The sequence below is a fragment of the Lolium rigidum genome, chromosome 4 (genome assembly GCF_022539505.1).
Source record: "Lolium rigidum isolate FL_2022 chromosome 4, APGP_CSIRO_Lrig_0.1, whole genome shotgun sequence".
In the NCBI taxonomy this organism is placed as follows: domain Eukaryota; kingdom Viridiplantae; phylum Streptophyta; class Magnoliopsida; order Poales; family Poaceae; genus Lolium; species Lolium rigidum.
In genome coordinates this window covers 46645187-46669098 of record NC_061511.1, presented here as the reverse complement: position 1 = coordinate 46669098, position 23912 = coordinate 46645187, and the positions used below count along the sequence as shown (strand labels likewise).

The 23912-nt window shown below is 44.5% G+C and overlaps 1 protein-coding gene across 2 annotated transcripts; it reads left to right on the top strand.

Moving 5' to 3' along the window:
• Positions 1–19286: 19286 nt before the first annotated feature.
• LOC124708059 lies at positions 19287–21717 on the top strand. Of its 2 annotated transcripts, XM_047239745.1 has the most exons (5): positions 19287–19512; positions 19968–20005; positions 20078–20212; positions 20924–20984; positions 21079–21717. In XM_047239745.1, exons 2-5 carry the CDS (start codon positions 19986–19988, stop codon positions 21352–21354), a joined length of 492 nt encoding a protein of 163 aa, XP_047095701.1. In that variant the 5' UTR covers positions 19287–19512; positions 19968–19985; the 3' UTR covers positions 21355–21717. The 2 variants fall into 2 exon arrangements, with proteins under 2 accessions (XP_047095701.1, XP_047095700.1); XM_047239744.1 differs by having other exon boundaries at positions 19287–19508; positions 19968–20212.
• Positions 21718–23912: the final 2195 nt, after the last annotated feature.

The following is a 23912-nucleotide window of genomic DNA, read 5'->3' as shown; positions in this document are numbered from 1 at the left end:
GGGTGTGTCCATTACATCATTCATATAATGATATAACCTTGTCATTAATAACATCCAATGTTCATGATTATGAAACTAATCATCTATTAATCAACAAGCTAGTTAAGAGGCTTACTAGGGACTCATTTGTTTGTTTACATAACACACATGTATTAATGTTTCGGTTAATACAACTATAGCATGGTATATAAACATTTATCATAAACATAAAGATATATAATAACCAGTTTTATTATTGCCTCTTGGGCATATCTCCAACACTAGCATGGGCCGAGGGGATGCTCCCTGGCCTAATGGGCCAGGGGCACATGCCCCCAAGGCCCGAGCCGGCCAACCCCTAGGGTTTCCTAGGGGATCAACTTGGGGGGAGGAAATCCTCTCTTCCCCCTTTGGCCGCCGCCCCTAACCCTAGATGGGAAGGGGGCCACCCCACCGACCTGGCCCCCTATATAAAGAGGGGAGGGGTGGCCGGCCACCCACCCCATCATTGCCCCCTCCTCCGGCCGCCTCTCCCTCCACCATACGTCGCTCCGGCTTAGGCGAAGCCCTGCAGCTTTTCTTCCTCCACCTCCACCACCACGCCGTCGTGCTGCCGGAATTTGGAGGAGATCTACCACACCTCCGCTGCCCGCTGGAACGGGAGAGGAAGGAGCTTCATCGACACCGTACGCGCGACCGAGTACGGAAGTGCTGCCGGATTGCAGCACCGGGGACGATCGTCTACACCAACAACGAGATTAATCTCGTAGGCTTTGGAATCTTCGAGGGTTAGTCTCATCTCCATCTCGTTGCTTCGATCTTGTAGATTAGATCTTGGGTGTTCCATAGATTAGATCTGTTGGTTTTATTCGTCTTGCGGTAGGAAATTTTTTGTTTTCTATGCTACGAACCCCATCAGTGGTATCAGAGCCATGTCTATGCATAGATCTGTTGCACGAGTAGAACACAATGGTTTTGTGGGCGGTGATGCTTTTGTTGCTTTAGTTTGTGTACTTTGCTTCTTGCGGGATGGTGGGATGAAGCGGCCCGGGCTAACTTTACATGACCGCGTCTCATGAGACTTGCTCCACGCTTGACATGCAACTTGTATTGCATAAGTGGCTTTGCGGGTGTCTGTCTCTCCCACCATAGTGAAGATTGTAATTTGCACTTCTATTGTCAACACTAGTATCACCGTTGTGGTTCATGTTCGTAGGTAGATTGGATCTTACTCGAAAACCCTAAACCACGTAAAATATGCAAACCAAATTAGAGGCGTCTAACTTGTTTTTGCAGGGTTTGGTGATGTGATATGGCCATGATGTGATGATGATTATATTTGATGTATGAGATGTTCATTATTGTATTATGGCAACCGGCAGGAGCCTAATGGTTGTCTTTAATTTTTGTTAAAGACCTGCGTGTCTATTCATCATGTAATAGCTTTATTTCAAGTAGTTGTTATAGTAGCTATAAGTGATGGACAACCATGAAGCGGCGCCACTGACCTTGACGCCATGCTGGTGATGATGGAGATCATGTCCGTGCTTTGGAGATGGAGATCAAAAGCACAAGAAGAAAGGCCATATCATATCACACATTATGAATTGCATGTGATGTTAATCCTTTTTATGCATCTTATTTTGCTTAGATCGCGACGGTAGCATTATAAGATGATCCCTCTCACTAAATATCAAGATAATAAAGTGTTCATCCTTAGTATGCACCGTTGCTAAGACTTGTCGTTTCGAAGCATCTCGTGATGATCGGGTGTGATAGACTCTACATGTGCATACAACGGGTGCAAGCCAGATTTGCACACGCGGATACCAAGGTTGCCTTGACGAGCCTAGCATGTACAGACATGGTCTCGGAACACGGGATACCGAAAGGTAGAGCATGAGTCATATGAATGATATGATGAACACTTTGAGTGTTCGCCTTTGAAGCTACATCTTTTCTCGTGAAGATCGGACTTGGTGTAGTGGATTTGGTTCGTGTAATCACTAAGACAATGCGAGGGATGTTGTTTTAAGTGGGAGTTCACCTAGTTAATTTAAGAATTAAAATTGAACTCAATTTATCATAAACTTAGTCTAAACTCTTTGCAAATATGTTGTAGATCATGGCGCCCCCTCCATCAATTTTAACCAGTTCCTAGAGAAAGAAAAGCTTAAGGGCAATGGTAGCAACTTCACCGATCGGTTCCGTCATGTGAGGATTTTCCTCACTGGTGGAAGCTTGCAATATGTGCTCGATGCACCGCTAGGTCCCCCACCACCTCCTGCAGTATCCGAGGACATAAAGAATGTTTATGAGACTCGGGCTATTCGGTACTCCGAAGTTCAGTGTGCCATCTTGTGCAGCTTAGAGGCAGAGCTCCAAAAGCGTTTTGAGCACCACGACCCATGTGAGATGATGCGTGAGCTCAAACTTATCTTTGAAACTCATGCGGCCGTGGAGAGCTATGAGGCCTCGAAACAGTTCTTTAGCTGCATGATGGAAGAGGGCAGCTCCGTTAGTGAGCACATGTTCGCCATGTCCGGACATGCGAAGAAGCTCAATGACATGGGGATGATGATCCCTAACCAGCTGGGTATTCATCGTGTCCTTCAATCACTGCCACCAAGTTACAAGAACTTCGTGATGAACTACAACATGCAGAACATGAACAAAGATTTACCTGAACTCTTTTCCATGCTGAAATCTGCTGAAGTAGAGATTAAAAAGGAGAATCAAGTGTTGATGGTCAACAAGACCACCGGTTTCAAAAAGCAGGGCAAGCCTAACAAGGGTAACTTCAAGAAGGGCGGCAAGAAAGTTGCAGCGCATCCTGAGAAGCCTAAGGCTGGTCCTAAACCTGTGACCGTGTGCTATTACCGCCAGGGGAAGGGGCACTCGGAAGCGTAATTGCTCCAAATACTTGGCCGATCCGAAGAGCGGCCACGTCAAAAAGAAAGGTATATTTGATATACATGTTATTGATGTCTATCTTACTCGGTTCTCGTAGTAGTGCCTGGGTATTTGATACTGGTTCGGTTGCTCACATTTGTAACTCGAAACAGGAACTGCGGAATAGACGAAGCCTGGCAAGAGACGAGGTGACGATGCGCGTTGGAAATGGATCCAAAGTCGATGTGATCGCCGTCGGCACGCTCCCTCTACATCTACCTTCGGGATTAGTTTTAAACCTCAATAATTGTTATTTGGTACCTGCGTTGAGCATGAACATTATATCCGGATCTTGTTTAATGCAAGACGGTTATTCGTTTAAGTCCGAGAATAATGGTTGTTCGATTTATATGAGTAATGTCTTTTATGGCCATGCACCTGAGATGAATGGTTTATTCTTGTTAAATCTCGATAGTAGTGATACACATGTTCATAACATTGATGCTAAGCGAATTAAATTGAATGATAATTCTACTTATATGTGGCACTCGTCGTCTTGGTCATATTGGAGTGAAGCGCATGAAGAAACTCCATTCCGATGGACTTCTTGAGTCACTTGACTTTGAGTCACTTGACAGATGCGAGGCATGTCTAATGGGAAAAATGACTAAGACTCCATTTTCTGGTACAATGGAGCGAGCTACAGACTTATTGGAAATCATACATACCGATGTGTGCGGACCAATGAGTGTAGCATCGCGCGGTGGTTATCGTTATGTTCTAACCTTCACGGATGATCTGAGTAGATATGGATATATTTACTTTATGAAACATAAGTCCGAGACTTTTGAGAAGTTCAAGGAATTCCAAAGTGAAGTAGAAAATCAACGTAACAAGAAGATTAAGTTTCTGCGTTCTGATCGCGGAGGCGAATATCTGAGTTATGAGTTTGGCATGCATTTAAAGAAATGCGGAATACTTTCACAGTTGACACCGCCGGGAACACCACAGCGCAATGGTGTGTCCGAACGTCGTAATCGAACTCTCTTAGATATGGTTCGGTCTATGATGTCTCTTACCGATTTGCCGTTGTCGTTTTGGGGTTATGCATTAGAGACAGCCGCATTCACTTTAAATAGGGCACCATCTAAATCCGTTGAAACGACACCGTATGAATTATGGTTTGGGAAGAAACCTAAGCTGTCGTTCCTTAAAGTTTGGGGTTGCGAAGCTTATGTAAAGAAGTTACAACCTGACAAGCTAGAACCCAAAGCGGAGAAATGCGTCTTCATAGGATACCCTAAAGAAACAATTGGGTACACTTTCTATCACAGATCCGAAGGCAAAATCTTTGTTGCCAAGAACGGATCCTTTCTTGAGAAGGAGTTTCTCACTAAAGAAGTGACTGGAAGGAAAGTAGAACTCGACGAGGTTGATGAACCTTCTCTCATAGATCAGAGTAGCGCAGTGCCGGAAGAAGTTTCTGCGCAGCCTACACCGATAGGAGAGGAAGCAAATGATGATGATCATGAAGCTTCGAACGAGGAAGCTACTGAACCTCGCAGATCGACGAGGGAACGTACCACTCCTGATTGGTATGATCCCTGTCTAAATGTCATGATTGTGGACAACAATGATGAGGACCCTGCGACGTATGAAGAAGCAATGATGAGCCCAGATTCCAACAAATGGCAAGAAGCCATGAAATCCGAAATGGGATCCATGTATGATAACAAAGTATGGACTTTGGTAGACTTACCTGATAGCCGCAAGGCTGTCGAGAATAAATGGATCTTCAAGAGAAAAACAGATGCTGATGGTAATATTACTGTCTATAAAGCTCGACTTGTCGCAAAGGGTTTCCGACAAATTCAAGGAGTTGACTACGATGAGACTTTCTCACCTGTAGCGAAGCTAAAGTCCGTGAGGATTTTGTTAGCAATAGCTGCATTTTTCGATTATGAGATTTGGCAGATGGATGTCAAAACGGCGTTCCTCAATGGTGATATTGAGGAAGAGTTGTACATGGTACAACCCAAAGGTTTTGTCGATCCTGAAAATGCCGACAAGGTATGCAAACTTCAGCGTTCCATTTATGGACTGAAGCAAGCATCCCGGAGTTGGAATCTACGCTTTGATAGAGTGATCAAAGACTTCGGTTTTATACGGACTCATGGTGAGGCCTGTATTTACAAGAAAGTGAGTGGGAGCTCTGTAGCGTTCCTGATATTATATGTAGATGACATATTATTGATTGGGAATGATATAGAACTATTAAGCAGCGTTAAAGGTTATTTGAATAAGTGTTTTTCAATGAAAGACCTTGGTGAAGCAGCGTACATTTTAGGCATCAAGATTTATAGAGATAGATCAAGACGCCTAATAGGCCTTTCACAGAGTACATACTTGGACAAGATTCTAAAGAAGTTTAGAATGGATGAAAGCAAGAAAGGGTTCTTGCCTATGTTGCCAAGTAAGGTCTTGAGTAAGACTCAAGGTCCGGCTACGGCAGATGAAAGAGAGAGGATGAGCAAGATCCCCTATGCTTCGGCAGTAGGCTCTCTCATGTATGCCATGCTGTGTACTAGACCGGATATCGCACATGTTGTTAGTTTGACCAGCAGATATCAAAGTGATCCAGGAATGGAACACTGGACAGCGGTCAAGAATATCCTGAAGTACTTGAAAAGGACTAAGGATATGTTTCTTTGTTATGGCGGTGACCAAGAGCTCGTTGTAACCAGTTACACCGATGCAAGTTGGAACACCGATCCTGATGACTCTAAGTCTCAGTCCGGGTACGTGTTTATATTGAATGGTGCGGCAGTAAGCTGGAGCAGTTCCAAGCAGGTGCACGGTGGCGAAATCTTCAACAGAATCTGAATATATAGCGGCTTCAGAGGCTTCATCGGAAGCGGTATGGATGAAGAGGTTCATTGTTGAGCTTGGTGTGGTTCCTAGTGCATTGGACCCGTTAGTCATTTATTGTGACAACACGGGTGCCATCGCCAATGCAAAGGAACCAAGGTCACACAAGAAGCTGAAGCATATCAAGCTGCGTTTTCATTCGATTCGCGAGTACATCGAAGATGGTGAAGTAGAGATTTGCAAAGTACACACAGATCTGAATGTTGCAGATCCGTTGACTAAAGCTCTCCCTAGGGCAAAGCATGACCAACACCAGAATGCCATGGGTGTTAGGTACCTTACAATGTAATCTAGATTATTGACTCTAGTGCAAGTGGGAGATCTGTTGGAGATATGCCCAAGAGGCAATAATAAAGTGGTTATTATAATATCTTTGTGTTTATGATAAATGTTTGCATACCATGCTATAATTGTATTAACCGAAACATTGATACATGTGTGTTATGTAAACAACAAGGAGTCCCTAGTAAGCCTCTTGTATAACTAGCTTGTTGATTAATGGATGATCATGGTTTCGTGATCATGAACATTGGATGTTATTAATAACAAGGTTATGTCATTAGTTGAATGATATAATGGACACACACCCAAATGAGCGTAGCATAAGATCAAGTCATTAAGTTCAAATTGCTATAAGCTTTCGATACATAGTTGCCTTAGTCCTTCGACCATGAGATCATGTAAATCACTTACACCGGAAGGGTACTTTGATTACATCAAACGCCATTGCGTAAATGGGTGGTTATAAAGATGGGATTAAGTATTTGGAAAGTGTGAGTTGAGGCATATGGATCAATAGTGGGATTTGTCCATCCTGATGACGGATAGATATACTCTGGGCCCTCTCGGTGGAATGTCGTCTGATTAGCTTGCAAGCATATGATTGGATCATAAGAGATGACATACCGCGGTACGAGTAAAGAGTACTTGTCGGTAACGAGGTTGAACAAGGTATGGAGATACCGATGATCAAACCTCGGACAAGTAGAATATCGTGTGACAAAGGGAATTGGCATCGTATGTAAATGGTTCAATCGATCACTAAGTCATCGTTGAATATGTGGGAGCCATTATGGATCTCCAGATCCCGCTATTGGTTATTGCTCGGAGAGGAGTCTCGACCATGTCTGCATAGTTCGCGAACCGTAGGGTGACGCGCTTAAGGTTCGATGTCGCATAAGTAGATTTGAATATGGTATGGAGACGAAGTTTGTTCGGAGTCTCGGATGTGATCCAGGATGTCACGAGGAGGTCCGGAATAGTCCGGAGAATAAGATTCATATAAGGGAAGTTGATTTCTGGGTTTCGGAAAAGTTCGGGATTTTTCCGGTGGTTGACTGGAAGGTTCTAGAAGGTTCCGGAGGGGTCCACCATGGGGCCCACGACCTAGGAGGCCTAGCATGGGCCGAGGGGATGCTCCCTGGCCTAATGGGCCAGGGGCACATGCCCCCCAAGGCCCAGGCCGGCCAACCCCTAGGGTTTCCCTAGGGGGGATCAACTTGGGGGAGGGGAAATCCCTCTCCCCCCTTTGGCCGCCGCCCCCATAACCCTAGATGGGAAGGGGGGGCCACCCCACCGACCTGGCCCCCTATATAAAGAGGGGAGGGGGTGGCCGGCCACCCTACCCCATCATTAGCCCCTCCTCTGGCCGCCTCTCCCTCCACCATACGCTGCTCCGGCTTAGGCGAAGCCCTGCAGTTTTCTTCCTCCACCTCCACCACCACGCCGTCGTGCTGCTGGAATTTGGAGGAGATCTACCACACCTCCGCTGCCCGCTGGAACGGGAGAGGAAGGAGCTTCATCGACACCGTACGCGCGACCGAGTACGGAAGTGCTGCCGGATTGCAGCACCGGGGACGATCGTCTACACCAACAACGAGATTAATCTCGTAGGCTTTGGAATCTTCGAGGGTTAGTCTCATCTCCATCTCGTTGCTTCGATCTTGTAGATTAGATCTTGGGTGTTCCATAGATTAGATCTGTTGGTTTTATTCGTCTTGCGGTAGGAAAATTTTTGTTTTCTATGCTACGAACCCCATCACGACAATGTATGCATCCGCCTCCGCCTCCGCCTTCCTCCACGGCGGCGATGGCCGCCGCCTTCTCTTCTTCCTCCGCCCTCTTCTTGTCGGCGTCGTCCTTGAGGGACGCTACTATCGCCTGCAAGAAGAGGGGGTCTTCCTCCTCCTCCTCCTCCCCCTCTTCCTCCTCGCCGGCGAGCGGAGCTCCTCCGCTGCTGGTGCTCCCGATGCGCGTGTCCCATGCCACCTTCGCCCGGCGGTTCCGCTCCCACTCGGCGCGCCACTTCTCGAAGTCGGGGCCACTCATCGGCTTGAGCGGCGGATCTTCTTTGTACCAGCGCCCGCCCGAGATGAACTCACGGAGCTTCGGCGGGACGTACATGGCGCCGGCGTACCTGCACGCCGCACGGCGGCTCCCGGCGGCGGATCGCTTGCATTGGAGATGCCATGCCTCCTCGACGGTGTCCGGCGAGCGGGATCGCTTCGATCCGCTTGCCGGTGACGTGGTACTGCTTCGGCGTGCGTACATGCCGACCGGTGGTTGAAATGCGGAGCTAGGGTGCGCGGGATTTCTCGCCGGAGCTAAATGGGGAGGCGGCGGCGCACGGCGGAGCTAGGGTTGCGAGTGAGGGGTTAACCCCTGATGCGTGCAGTTAACACACGTCCGTTGGGAACCCCAAGAGGAAGGTGTGATGCGTACAGTAGCAAGTTTTCCCTCAGTAAGAAACCAAGGTTTATCGAACCAGTAGGAGTCAAGGATCACGTGAAGGTCGTTGGTGACGGAGTGTAGTGCGGCGCAACACCAGGGATTCCGGTGCCAACGTGGAACCTGCACAACACAATCAAAGTACTTTGCCCCAACGTAACAGTGAGGTTGTCAATCTCACCGGCTTGCTGAAAACAAAGGATTAACCGTATAGTATGGAAGATGATGTTTGTTTGCGAAGAATAGTAAAGAACAATTGCAGTAGATTGTATTTCAGATGTAAAGAATGGACCGGGGTCCACAGTTCACTAGTGGTGTCTCTCCCATAAGATAAATAGCATGTTGGGTGAACAAATTACAGTTTGGCAATTGACAAATAAAGAAGGCATAAGAATGCACATACATATATCATGATGAGTACTATGAGATTTAATCAGGGCATTACGACAAAGTACATAGACCGCTATCCAGCATGCATCTATGCCTAAAAAGTCCACCTTTAGGTTATCATCCGAACCCCTTCCGAGTATTAAGTTGCAAACAACGGACAATTGCATTAAGTATGGTGCGTAATGTAATCAACACAAATATCCTTAGACAAAGCATTGATGTTTTATCCCTAGTGGCAACAGCACATCCACAACCTTAGAACTTTCTGTCACTGTCCCGCATTCAATGGAGGCATGAACCCACTATCGAACATAAATACTCCCTCTTGGAGTTACAAGTATCAACTTGGCCAGAGCCTCTACTAGCAACGGAGAGCATGCAAGAACATAAACAACATATATGATAGATTGATAATCAACTTGACATAGTATTCCATATTCATCGGATCCCAACAAACACAACATGTAGCATTACAAATAGATGATCTTGATCATGATAGGCAGCTCACAAGATCTAACATGATAGCACAATGAGGAGAAGACAACCATCTAGCTACTGCTATGGACCCATAGTCCAGGGGTGAACTACTCATACATCGATCCGGAGGCGATCATGGCGATGAAGAGCCCTCCGGGAGATGATTCCCCTCTCCGGCAGGGTGTCGGAGGCGATCTCCTGAATCCCCGAGATGGGATTGGCGGCGGCTGCGTCTCCGGAAGGTTTTCCGTATCGTGGCTCTCGGTGCATCGGGGGTTTCGTGACGAAGGCTTTAAGTAGGCGGAAGGGTAGGTTTAGGGGCGACACGAGGGCCCCACACAACAGGGCGGCGCGGGCCCTAGCCTGGCCGCGCGGCCCTGGCGTGGCGACGCCTCGTCGCCCCACTTCGTAATCCTTTCGGTCTTCTGGAAGCTTCGTGGAAAAATAAGACCCTGGGCGTTGATTTCGTCCAATTCCGAGAATATTTCCTTTGTAGGATTTCTAAACCAAAAACAGCAGAAAACGAAGAATCGGCTCTTCGGCATCTTGTCAATAGGTTAGTGCCGGAAAATGCATAATAATGACATATAATGTGTATAAAACATGTGAGTATCATCATAAAAGTAGCATGGAACATAAGAAATTATAGATACGTTTGAGACGTATCAAGCATCTCCAAGCTTAGTTCCTACTCGCCCTCGAGTAGGTAAACGATAACAAGGATAATTTACGAAGTGACATGCTATCATAATCTTGATCAATACTATTGTAAAGCACATGAGATGAATGCAGCGATTCGAAGCAATGATGAAGACAATGAGTAAACAAGCTGAATCATATAGCAAAGACTTTTCATGAATAGTACTTTCAAGACAAGCATCAATAAGACTTGCATAACAGTTAACTCATAAGCAATAAATTCTTAGTAGAAAGCTTTGAAACAACACAAAGGAAGATATAAGTTTCAGCGGTTGCTTTCAACTTCAACATGTTTATCTCATGGATAATTGTCAACATAAAGCAATATAACAAGTGCAATATGTAAACATGTAAGAATCAATGCACACAGTTGACACAAGTGTTTGCTTCTAAGATAGAAAGAAGTGGGTGAACTGACTCAACATAAAGTAGAAGAATGGCCCTTCGTAGAGGGAAGTATGGATTACTATTTTTGTGCTTGAGCTTTTTATTTTGAAAACATAGAAACAATTTTGTCAACGGTAGTAATAAATCATATGTGTTATGTATAAGATATCCTATAAGTTGCAAGCCTCATGCATAGTATACCAATAGTGCTCGCACCTTGTCCTAATTAGCTTGGATTAACACGGATTATCATTGCATAACATATGTTTCAACCAAGTGTCACAAAGGGGTACCTCTATGCCGCCTGTACAGAGGTCTAAGGAGAAAGTTCGCATTGGATTTCTCGCTTTTGATTATTCTCAACTTAGACATCCATACCGGGACAACATAGACAACAGATAATGGACTCCTCTTTTAATGCTTAAGCATTTAACAACGAGATAAAATTCTCATAAGAGATTGAGGATTTGTGTCCAAACTGAAACTTCCACCATGATTCATGGCTTTAGTTAGCGGCCCAATGTTCTTCTCTAACAATATGCATACTCAAACCATTTGATCATGAAAATCGCCCTTACTTCGGACAAGACGAACATGCATAGCAACTCACATGATATCCAACAAAGGTGTAAAAGTTGATGGCGTCCCCGAAACATGGTTACCGCTCAACAAGCAACTTATTAAGAAATAAGATACATAAGTACATATTCTTCACCACAATAGTTTTTAAGGCTATTTTCCCATGAGCTATGTATTGTAAAGGCAAAGAATAGAATTTTAAAGGTAGCACTCAAGTAATTTACTTTGGAATGGCAGAGAAATACCATGTAGTAGGTAGGTATGGTGGACACAAATGGCATAGTTTTTGGCTCAAGGATTTGGATGCACGAGAAGAATTCCCTCTCAATACAAGGCTTAGGCTAGCAAGGTTGTTTGAAGCAAACTCAAGTATAAACGGTGCAGCAAGACTCACATATGAACATATTGTAAGCATTATAAGACTTTACATCGTCTCCTTGTTGTTCAAACACCTTAACCAGAAAATATCTAGACTTAGAGAGACCAATCATGCAAACCAAATTTTAACAAGCTCTATGTACTTCTTCATTAATAGGTGCAAAGTACATGATGCAAGAGCTTAAACATGATCTATATGAGCACAACAATTGCCAAGTATAAAATTATTCAAGACATTATACCAATTACGACATGCAGCATTTTCCGTTTCCAACCATATATCAATGAACGAAGTAGTTCAACCTTCGCCATGAACATTAAGAATAAAGCTAAGAACATATGTGTTCATACGAAACAGCGGAGCGTGTCTCTCTCCCATACAAAGAATGCTAGGATCCGATTTTATTCAAACAAAAACGAAAATAAAAACAATCAGACGCTCCAAGTAAAGCACATGAGATGTGACTGAACAAAAATATAGTTTCACTAGAGGTGACCTGATAAGTTATCGATGAAGAAGGGGATGCCTTGGGCATCCCCAAGTTTAGATGCTTGAGTCTTCTTAAAATATGCAGGGATGAACCACGGGGCATCCCCAAGCTTAGACTTTTCACTCTTCTTGATCATATTGTATCATCCTCCTCTCTTGACCCTTGAAAACTTCCTCCACACCAAACTCGAAACAAACTCATTAGAGGGTTAGTGCATAATTGAAAATTCATATATTCAGAGGTGACATAATCATTCTTAACACTTCTGGACATTGCACAAAGCTACTGAAAGTTAATGGAACAAAGAAATCCATCAAACATAGCAAAACAGGCAATGCGAAATAAAAGGCAGAATCTGTCAAAACAGAGCAGTCCATAAAGACGGATTTTTCTGGGGCACTTAACTTGCTCAGATGAAAAAGCTCAAATTGAATGAAAGTTGCATACATATCTGAGGATCACGCACGTAAATTGGCAGATTTTTCTAAATTTCCTACAGAAGGGCTGCTCAATTTCGTGACAGTAAGAAATATGTTTCTGCGCAGTAATCCAAATCTAGTATCAACATTACTATCAAAGACTTTACTTGGCACAACAATGCAATAAAATAAAGATAAGGAGAGGTTGCTACAGTAGTAACAACTTCCAAGACTCAAATATAAAACAAAAGTGCAGAAGTAAAATAATGGGTTGTCTCCCATAAGCGCTTTTCTTTAACGCCTTTCAGCTAGGCACAGAAAGTGTGAATCAAGTAACATCAAGAGATGAAGCATCGACATCATAATTTGTTCTAATAATAGAATCATAATGTAACTTCATTCTCTTTCTAGGAAGTGTTCCATACCTTTCTTGAGAGGAAATTGATACTTAATATTACCTTGCTTCATATCAATAGTAGCACCAACAGTTCAAAGAAAAGGTCTTCCCAATATAATGGGACAAGATGCATTGCATTCAATATCCAAGACAACAAAATCAACGGGGACAAGGTTATTGTTAACCGTAATGCGAACATTATCAATCCTCCCCAAAGGTTTCTTTATAGCATTATCAGCAAGATTAACATCCAAATAACAATTTTTCAATGGTGGCAAGTCAAGCATATCATAGATTTTCTTAGGCATAACGAAATACTTGCACCAAGATCACATAAAGCATTACAATCAAAATCATTGACCCTCATCTTAATGATGGGCTCCCAACCATCTTCTAACTTCCTAGGAATAGAAGTTTCAAGTTTTAGTTTATCTTCTCTAGCTTTTATGAGAGCATTTGTAATATGTTTTGTAAAGGCCAAATTTATAGCAATAGCATTGGGACTTTTACCAAGTTTTTGTAAGAACTTTATAACTTCAGAGATGTGACAATCATCAAAATCTAAACCATTATGATCTACAGCAATGGGATCATTGTCCCCAATATTTTGAAAAATTTCAGCAGTTTTATCACAAACAGTTTCAACAGCTTTAGCAGTTTCAGGTAATTTTGCACGCTTTGCACTAGGAGTAGATACATTGTCAACACCAATTATTTTACCATTGATAGTAGGAGGTGTAGCAACATGTGAAACATTATCATTACTAGTGGTGGTAATAGTCCAAACTTTAGCTACATTATTCTCTTTAGCAAGTTTTTCGTTTTCTTCTCTTTCCCACCTAGCATGCAATTCAGCCATCAATCTAATATTCTCATTAATTCGAACTTGGATGGCGTTTGCTGTAGTAAATTTTTTATTATCATTAGCATAACTTTCAATTTTAAAAGATCAACATCAGAGGCAAGTCTATCAACCTTAGAAGCAAGAATATCAATTTTATCAAGCTTTTCCTCAACAGATTTGTTAAAAGCAGTTTGTGTACTAATAAATTCTTTAAGTATGGATTCAATACCAGGGGTACACTCCTATTATTGTTGTAAGAATTCCCATAAGAATTACCATAACCATTACCATTATTAGAAGGATATGGCCTATAGTTGTTACCGGAATTATTCCTATAAGCATTGTTGTTGAAATTATTATTTTTAATGAAGTTCACATCAACATGTTCTTCTTGGGCAACCAATGAAGCTAAAGGAACATTATTAGGATCAACATTAGATCTACCATTCACAAACATAGACATAATAGCATCAATCTTATCACTCAAGGAGGAGGTTTCTTCAACAGAATTTACCTTCTACCTTGTGGAGCTCTTTCCGTGTGCCATTCAGAGTAATTTATCATCATATCATCAAGAAGCTTTGTTGCCTCCCCCAAAGTAATGGACATAAAGGTACCTCCAGCAGCTGAATCCAATAGGTTCCGCGAAGAAAAATTCAATCCTGCATAGAAGGTTTGGATGATCATCCAAGTAGTTAGTCCATGGGTTGGGCAGTTCTTCACCAAAGATTTCATTCTCTCCCATGCTTGAGCAACATGTTCATTATCTAATTGCTTAAAATTCATTATGCTACTTCTCAAAGATATAATTTTAGCGGGAGGATAATATCTACCAATAAAAGCATCCTCACATTTAGTCCATGAATCAATACTATTTCTTAGGCAAAGATAGCAACCAATCTTTAGCTCTTCCTCTTAAGGAGAAAGGAAACAATTTCAATTTTATAATATCACCATCTACATCCTTATACTTTTGCATTTCACAAAGTTCAACAAAATTATTAAGATGGGCAACGACATCATCGAACTAACACCGGAAAATTGCTATCTCATAACAAGATTTAGTAAAGCGAGGTTTAATTTCAAAGAATTCTCTCTGTAGTAGCAGGTGGAGCAATAGGTGTGAGGAAATCATTATTATTTGTGCTAGTGAAGTCACACAACTTAGTATTCTCAACAGTTCCCATTTTAGCAGTAGTAAATAAAGCAAACTAAATAAAGTAAATGCAAGTAACTATTTTTTTTGTGTTTTTAGTATGGAGAACAAGACAGTAAATAAAGTAAAACTAGCAACTATTTTTTTTGTGTTTTTTGATATAAGAGCAAACAAAGCAGTAAATAAAGTAAAGTAAAGCAAGACAAAAACAAAGTAAAGAGATTGGAAGTGGGAGACTCCCCTTGCAGCGTGTCTTGATCTCCCCGGCAACGGCGCCAGAAAAAGAGCTTGATGCGTGTAGTTAACACACGTCCGTTGGGAACCCCAAGAGGAAGGTGTGATGCGTACAGTAGCAAGTTTTCCCTCAGTAAGAAACCAAGGTTTATCGAACCGGTAGGAGTCAAGGATCACGTGAAGGTCGTTGGTGACGGAGTGTAGTGCGGCGCAACACCAGGGATTCCGGCGCCAACGTGGAACCTGCACAACACAATCAAAGTACTTTGCCCCAACGTAACAGTGAGGTTGTCAATCTCACCGGCTTGCTAAAAACAAAGGATTAACCGTATAGTGTGGAAGATGATGTTTGTTTGCGAAGAACAGTAAAGAACAATTGCAGTAGATTGTATTTCAGATGTAAAGAATGGACCGGGGTCCACAGTTCACTAGTGGTGTCTCTCCCATAAGATAAATAGCATGTTGGGTGAACAAATTACAGTTGGGCAATTGACAAATAAAGAAAGCATAACAATGCACATACATATATCATGATGAGTACTATGAGATTTAATCAGGGCATTACGACAAAGTACATAGACCGCTATCCAGCATGCATCTATATATGCCTAAAAAGTCCACCTTTAGGTTATCATCCGAACCCCTTCCAGTATTAAGTTGCAAACAACAGACAATTGCATTAAGTATGGTGTGTAATGTAATCAACACAAATATCCTTAGACAAAGCATTGATGTTTTATCCCTAGTGGCAACAACACATCCACAACCTTAGAACTTTCTATCACTGTCCCAGATTTAATGGAGGCATGAACCCACTATCGAGCATAAATACTCCCTCTTGGAGTTACAAGTATCAACTTGGCCGGAGCCTCTACTAGCAACGGAGAGCATGCAAGAACATAAACAACATATATGATAGATTGGTAATCAACTTGACATAGTATTCCATATTCATCGGATCCCAACAAACACAACATGTAGCATTACAAATAGATGATCTTGATCATGATAGGCAGCTCACAAGATCTAACATGATAGCACAATGAGGAGAAGACAACCATCTAGCTACTCGCTATGGACCCATAGTCCATGGGTGAACTACTCACACATCGATCCGGAGGCGATCATGGCGATGAAGAGCCCTCCGGGAGATGATTCCCCTCTCCGGCGGGGTGCCGGAGGCGATCTCCGAATCCCCCGAGATGGGATTGGCGGCGGCTGTGTCTCTGGAAGGTTTTCCGTATCGTGGCTCTCGGTACTGGGGGTTTCGCGACGAAGGCTTTAACTAGGCGGAAGGGTAGGTTTAGGGGTGACACGAGGGCCCCACACAACAGGGCGGCGCGGGCCCTAGCCTGGCCGCGCGACCCTGGCGTGGCGGCGCCTCGTCGCCCCACTTCGTAATCCTTTCGGTCTTCTGGAAGCTTCGTGGAAAAATAAGACCCTGGGCGTTGATTTCGTCCAATTCCGAGAATATTTCCTTTGTAGGATTTCGAAACCAAAAACAGCGAGAAAACAACAATCGGCTCTTCGGCATCTCGTCAATAGGTTAGTGCCGGAAAATGCATAATAATGACATATAATGTGTATAAAACATGTGAGTATCATCATAAAAGTAGCATGGCGGGCCATATTATCGGGGGCGGCGGTGCGGATTTCACGGGGCCATATTCCGCCGAAACGGGCCGGCCCGAATACGAGGCCTGCCCCGTATCCCGCCGGAATTTTACGGGGTGGGTGGATTTTAATGGGCCTGTTAGAGTCCTGAGAAATAACATCATGCTTCAACAGGGTCGTTCTCGAATCATAAGTGTGTCACTCTACGGTGCGGGAACTGGAGATCCATAATAGCTCCCACATATTCAACGATGACTTTGTGATCGAAAGAACCATTTACATACGATACCGATTCCCTTTGTCTCGCGATATTTTACTTATCCGAAGTTTGATCATCGGTATATCTATACCTAGTTCAACCTCGTTACCGATAAGTACTCTTTACTTGTACCGTGATATGATATCCCTTGTGAGCTAGTCACATGCTTGCAAGCTAGTTGGATGTCATTCCATCGAGAGGGCCCGGAGTATATCTATCCGTCATTTGGATGGACAAATCCCACTATTGATCCACGTGCGTCGACCCTATACTTTCCGAACATTTAATGTCATCAAAGCATCCATCCGGTGTAGGTGATTTACATGATCTCATGGTCGAAGGATTAGGTTACTATGTATCTTTAAAGCTTGAAGCACAACGAACTAAATGACTTGATCATATGCTACGCTTACTATGGGTGTATTTTCATCACATCATTCACCTAATGATATGATCTTGTTATTAATGACATCCAATGTTCATGATCATGAAACTATGATCATCTATTAATCAACAAGCTAGTTTAACAAGAGGCAAAACACACAAGTATTAATGTTTCCGGTTAATACAATTATAGCATGGGATGCAAACATTTATCATAAACACAAAGATATAATAATAACTATTTTATTATTGCCTCTTGGGCATATCTCCAACAATAAAGCATATGGAAAAATATAGGAATTAAACAATCATGTGAAGAGGGATTTTCTTGATAGCCTCAAATAGTTAAACACTAGCCTAAAATGGTTTTCCAACTTAAGAGGTAGAATTCCACATTTTAGAAAAACTTACCAAGAAAATGTCTCACACACAAGATCCACAAAGATATTAGCAATGAAGCCATTAGAGAAAATCGAACTTGTTTGAGAAAACATGCCACATAGGAATAAGATAATTTGCAACATAAATTATATGTGACACAACCTCAAATATACACATTTTAATGGCTTGTAATATGCAAAAAACATAATACTCCCACATAATGTGATAAAATATTTCTTCACATAAGAGGCAAAAAGATCCTACTAGAGATAATGAATGGACATTAGAATTTAAATTTCTCATGAGAATGTCATACCACATAGAGACTAGATAATCTTGCAATATAAATTCTAAGTGATATTCCTCATGTACACACATTTTTAGGATTGTGAAATTCCCAAAGGCACATTACTTCCCCAAAATGGGATAGTTCATTAATCACTCGCAGGAGCCATATAGGTAAACCAAGATACAAAGATGCTCCAACACAAACAAAAATACATGGTGTGCAACCTAACATAAATAGACTTGATTTGTCAAGATAAAGCAAGTAGGAAGAACAACATATACACGCATAAGCAAGATACAAAACCAACACATGTAAAGGGATGAGTAACTTTCAATGTAAATAAATTGAACACATGTTACCATAAGGAGTGTGAAAGATCATTACAAAAAAAACACAGTCCGCTATTGATTAAATTACATCCACCACAGAGTTTTGTTCACGCAAGAAAAATAGCAAGGATACACATGCTATTTAGTATGCTTTGACAAACATATAATTTTAAATTTTATGGGGAATCATTTTTTTTTGCTTCAAATCTGTGGGGATTCTTTTTGAAGTTAATGAGGAAACCATTAGTTTTTGAAGTTCATTGGGAATATATTTTATTTTAGGGGTAATCTACATTTCTTTTGGAAGTTTTGGGGAAGCTACGTAATACTCTACTCTACATAATAGCAATCACGCGCTCCCTTATTCCCGCATAACTAGAAAACCATAGTATGGTCAAGATGTGTGCCTTGTTGGTCGATATGCACACCGAATCTATTCCCAACATTGTAGGTGCAATGATTATGTACACTGTCCATCCCTAAATAAATGATTTACCCTACCTCCGACTATTACGATAACGACATAGGTAAGACGGAGATGCCAACAAATAACACTCTTGTGCGTTTGAACCCTCGCTTTCGAGCCTATTATCGGTACGCAGACAAGAACTTACTAGTGCCAAAGAGTGTGAAAGATCATTATTGAACAACCCATAACACTTATGGATTAAAGTTTTGTTTATATCCGAGAAATAGCTATGTTACACATGTTTTTAGTTTGCTTTGACAAGCATATATTTTTGAACTTTATGGGGAATCAATTCTTTTGCTTCAAATTCATGGGGAAATCTATATTGTTTTATTATTAGGGGGAATCTTATATATATATATTTGGAAGTTCACGGGAAAGCTACATAGTCGAGTATATACACATATGTTAATGGAGGAGGGAGGATGTGGATATTTTTGCCGGGACCGAAAACAAAAACAGGAAACGGCAGAGCGTGTGTGACGTGCGGGCCATGTCGAGGTGGCCCCCACGTGTCATGGTCTTCAGCCCCCGATACCGATAAGAAGGGGCGCGCATCTGGGCTGGGGCTGGGCGTGTGGTGGTCGCGTCGCCTGCCTCCTCCCTTCCTCCCACTCCGAGACCGAGGAAGAAGAAGAAGAGCATCTCACCTCGGAGCCAGAGATGTGCGGCGGCGGCAGGCGCGCGAGGAGGTGCTGCTGTTGCTAGGGCTTCGGATTTGGAAGAGCGGGCAAGGAGGAGGGATCTGGCGGGAGGAGCAGAGGCGGATCTGGCTGTTGAGGGGCGGATCTGGTGGCGTCTCGCTGGTCGGTAACTAGGCCTCTGCCCGATCCCTTGTCGCCGCTTCCCGATTTCGAAATTTCTCTTTCCCCTTCCCCTTCCCCATCCCCTTCCCCTTCTTCTTTCTGGGGCTCGCTCCTTCTCTTCTTGCACCGGCTTCCCCCGGTTTCCCCCTTTGCAAGTTCTAGCGCGAGCCGCCGGATCTGGTCTGGAGGATTGATTCGTATCGTCCGCTCTCGCCCGCCTCGCTCCACCTCACGATTCCATGGCCACGATTCGCGAGCAGATCTGCTTCCAGTCCGCCGCGATTTTTGACCAAACCTTTCTTCTCTTCTCTTCTTTTCTTTGAACAAGTAGCTGCGTCTTATCTTACTTTATCTATCTATGATATATGATGAAATCCACCTGCGTGCCAAAAGCGAATACTACCAACAACAGATTAATCTTGTTTGATCAACTAACCTTTCTGTTTCTTCTTCTACCAGGTGGCTGCAGCGCAAGGCATGGAGCACTACACCATGAGGCTCGGCCCTGCCGCCGCCGCCGCCGCGCAGCAGCTTTCCTGGGGAGGGGATCCGCCGTTGCCCGACCGAAGGTCGAGGTTCTGGCAGATGGACTACGCCTCGCAGCAGCAGCAGCGCATCGAGGTCATATGCCCACAGCCGCGCCGCCTGTCCCGCCCTCCGTTCCTCATGGAGCCCGTCACCAGGGCTAGCGCCAAGCCCAACGGGTTCGTTCCTGCGCTCTCCCATCAGACCTCGCGCTCATCCGGTTATTAGTATATGACATGCTTGCACAAGTTGGATTGCTGATTGGCGTGTGTTTGCATATGGTCCTCGGTAGACATACAGCAGACATGGTGGTGTCATTGCATAAGCAACATGCTCTCTTGTGCTCTGTATGGCATGCTTGCATGGTAGCAAATGTACTTTTTTTTAGAGGAAAAGGGACATGACATGTCTATAACCGTTGGAGCTGACGCACAAAAAGAAAAACAAAGTACTCAAGCAACTTGATATAGGGTTACATCTGGAACGGACGTCATGCATCATCGATTCAACGGACCAAAGATAATTAGTGCAATACAAACCATGCATCCAGGCAATGGTACCAAGAAACTTGATGTCATAACGCTTATAACGGTTGATAGATTCTTTCTTTAATTAAACTGTTAAATAAATACACAATTAGAAGCTTGCGGAAGTGTAACATAGGCTCTGTATGCAACCAATTGAGCTTGCGCGTCGCGACAAACTAGGCAAGAAACATGGTTTACTTTCTGCAGAGCACATTCAAACTAGGCAAGAAACATGGTTTACTTTCTGCAGAGCACATTCCATTAATATATCTCCCGGTACTGTTATCCAAGTCCAGCAGCTTGAGAAATTAAGTAAGGAACATTTTGCGGTTTCCTCTGACCTATGTTCCTCGATTATTGCAGGACACTGCAAGTGTATAGAGCAGACTCCGCCTCTGATATCCTTGATCTCATCCTCAGCAAGGTAACACTCTTCTTGGTCCTTTTAAATTGCCAGACTCTGATTATTGTGTGCTGCATCATATCCTCAATGTCTGATACCAACTCTCTTTTTTCAGAATGACCCTGATGTTGATACTGATCCAGGCAGCCAGGTGACCTTTTTCTGTGGCTCGCCTCCTGTCCGCACTAACAACCCTGTTGTGAATGATCCGCAGTTTGGTAGGAACACACCTTCTTTTTCTCCTCTAGGGAGTAGCCCATTCAGCAAGATGCTCGGTGGAAGAGCTGAAGTAGGCTCTCCGTCTTGCGGGGCTAGTAGCAGTCCGAAAGTAAGGATCGAAGGTTTCGCGTGCGGGAACAAAGAGACCCAGTGTGCAGTAACCTTTGCCTGAGCAATTTGATCATATCCCCATTGACCCTAGCGCTATTTTGCCACCTCAACCAACCTGTAAATTTTCCGCCCTGAGGATACAGCTGGTTACTTAATTTTAAGTTAGTAGTACCTGTTGGAGTTGAGTCGTCATGAGTTCGTGGTCTGCCCACCCTACTGGTTGTGTGGCTTTTGGAACTGCACAATCGCAGCAGAGAGCTTCCGGATGTACATAAGAGAAGTGTCTCGTGATCTGTTGTCTTTGTATCTACATCTTGTAATGTGTTTTTAGCAAGTCAGGGTTTGTGGGTGTGTGGTCAGTGTCTGTAAATACCGTCCTGTCCTGCATTCAGATGCATAATGGAGTAACTATTCTATTCTATTACTCCTCTTGTCTACTGGTCTATTATTATCGTAGCATTTTAGAAACTGTGAATCTGCTGATATTAAAACTCATCTGTTATTATTGTATTACTTTCCTTCAGTTCTCAGGCATCGTTTCAGCTCATTCTGTTGATTCGCATGTAACTTGACCAATCTTTATATTTCATATATGTGCAATGCGTATTGTTGTAACAATGAATTGCAACTGTGAATTGTGCTTTGTCTGGTTTGGTTAATTAGTATTTTCTTGAATTTACTTTTTAGCTGGCTGGCTTTGAACCCATTTCTGGATCCTGCAGTGAGACAATATTTTGCCAATGGAGTATGGTCTCATTGTGTTTGTTCCGAAGCTTGATTCTTGGTTCTTGATCTATTATTACCAGCATAGCCGACGTTGAAGGTCATTGATTCAGTGCTCTGTTGTAGCTTCTGTGAAATTATTTTTGCTGACATTGAACTCCATATGTGAGTGCCGACGTTGAAGGTCATTGATTCAGTGCTCTGTTGTAGCTTCTGTGAAATTATTTTTGCTGACATTGAACTCCATATGTTGGTCACATATAGTTTCTTCTGCATTGGTGTGATTTGTTTGGTGTTTGTGAAATATACCGTGACTGAGATGATTTTTGCCAGTGTCGGGCATGTAACTTCACTAAGAGCATCTCCACCGGTAGCCCCCAAATAGGCGTCGGCACCTCTGTTTGGGGGGCGTCGGCACAACATCCTCCATTTAGGGGAGCTGCTCCCACACCGCGCTCCCAAATAGGCCCCACACCGCGCTCCCAAATAGGCCCGATAGATTTGGAAATTTAAATACAAATTTGCTCCCGAACAGACCTGATAGATTTGGAAATTTAAATATAAATTTGCAACACGAATATTCATACGTAGTTCGAACGAAATTTGTACAAATTTAACGTGAATTTAAACTACAATACTAAAAATAAACATCTAGTGGCACGGGGAGTCGAAGGCGCTGAAATCCAGGTCGACGCCGCTGGATGTCCCGAAGGACCAGCTATCGGCGTCGTCGGCCTCCTCCTCGTCGGCCTTCTCCTCCTTTGGCGTCGGCAGCTCGGATGGTCCGGCGAGGTCGACGTAGTTGGCGCCGTGGTCCCTGGCGGACCACACCGCCGCCTGCCGCGGGTCGATCGCGATGTGGCGATAGTCTTCGTCGACAGAGCGGCCGAGGATGAAGTTCTAGCCGGGGAACTCTTCCTCGTCGCCGTCGCCACGGAGGGCCGCCTGCGCCTCGGCCTCCTTCTCCCACAATGTCTTCTTCGCCGGCGGAAGTGCTGGTGAGGCGTCCTCCTTGACGCGGGAGCGGCGGCCCGACCCCGTCGTCCGACGACCCAGAGCAGAGGAGGCACCCCGCGCCGCGTCGTCGCGGATGACGACACCTCCGGAAGGAGGCGCGGGCGCGGCCGAGCGCGTGCGCCCGACGGCGGACGATCCGGTGCGGGAGGTTCCGGACGCCGCGGTCCGTGCCGGCGCCCCCTGCGTGGTAGGCGTCGGCGCCATGATCGCCGCCTGCGGGAAGTAGACCGGCTCCCGTTGCCCGCGGAAGCGTGGACGGTAGTCGTACTCGTGGAGCGTGGCGTCGACGTCGCGGCCGTACCAGGCAGCCGATGTTGTTGAAGCGGCCGCCCGAGGGATTGTCCGTCCGCGCGAGCGCGACGACGCGCTCGTTGCTGAAGCGCTGTTCCCAGGACGGGCTGTCGAGGGCATTCTCCGGGAGGCTCCTCTCCTCGGCGTCATCTCGGAGCGCCGTTGCCTGGCGAGAGCCCGCGTCTGTGGTCCTCGCGGCGGCGATGGCGGCATGGCGAAGCCGCCGTTGGAGACGTGCCATCCGTGCGGCAGCTTGTACTGCACTGGCACGGGGATGCGGTGCCAGTACAGCACGCCGACCTCGTCGTACGACAGCTGCATCGAGCGGAGGATGCCGCCGCCGCTGCCGCCGGCCTGGTCGTTGTGCGCCATCGCCGGGTGGTGGTTCGCGCGGAGGTGGGATGGCGGCGGCTAGGGATGGACGGCGGGGAAAGAGAGGAGTGCGAGCTAGTGTGGTTTTAAGGAAGGCGGCGGACGCGCATTGAAGGCGCGTGGGTAAGGTAGGTGGACGCCGCGTGGCCAGTCGCCGCCCTCGCTGTTTTGGTTTCCATGCGGGAGGCCATTAACGCCGATGGTCAACCTCCCCGC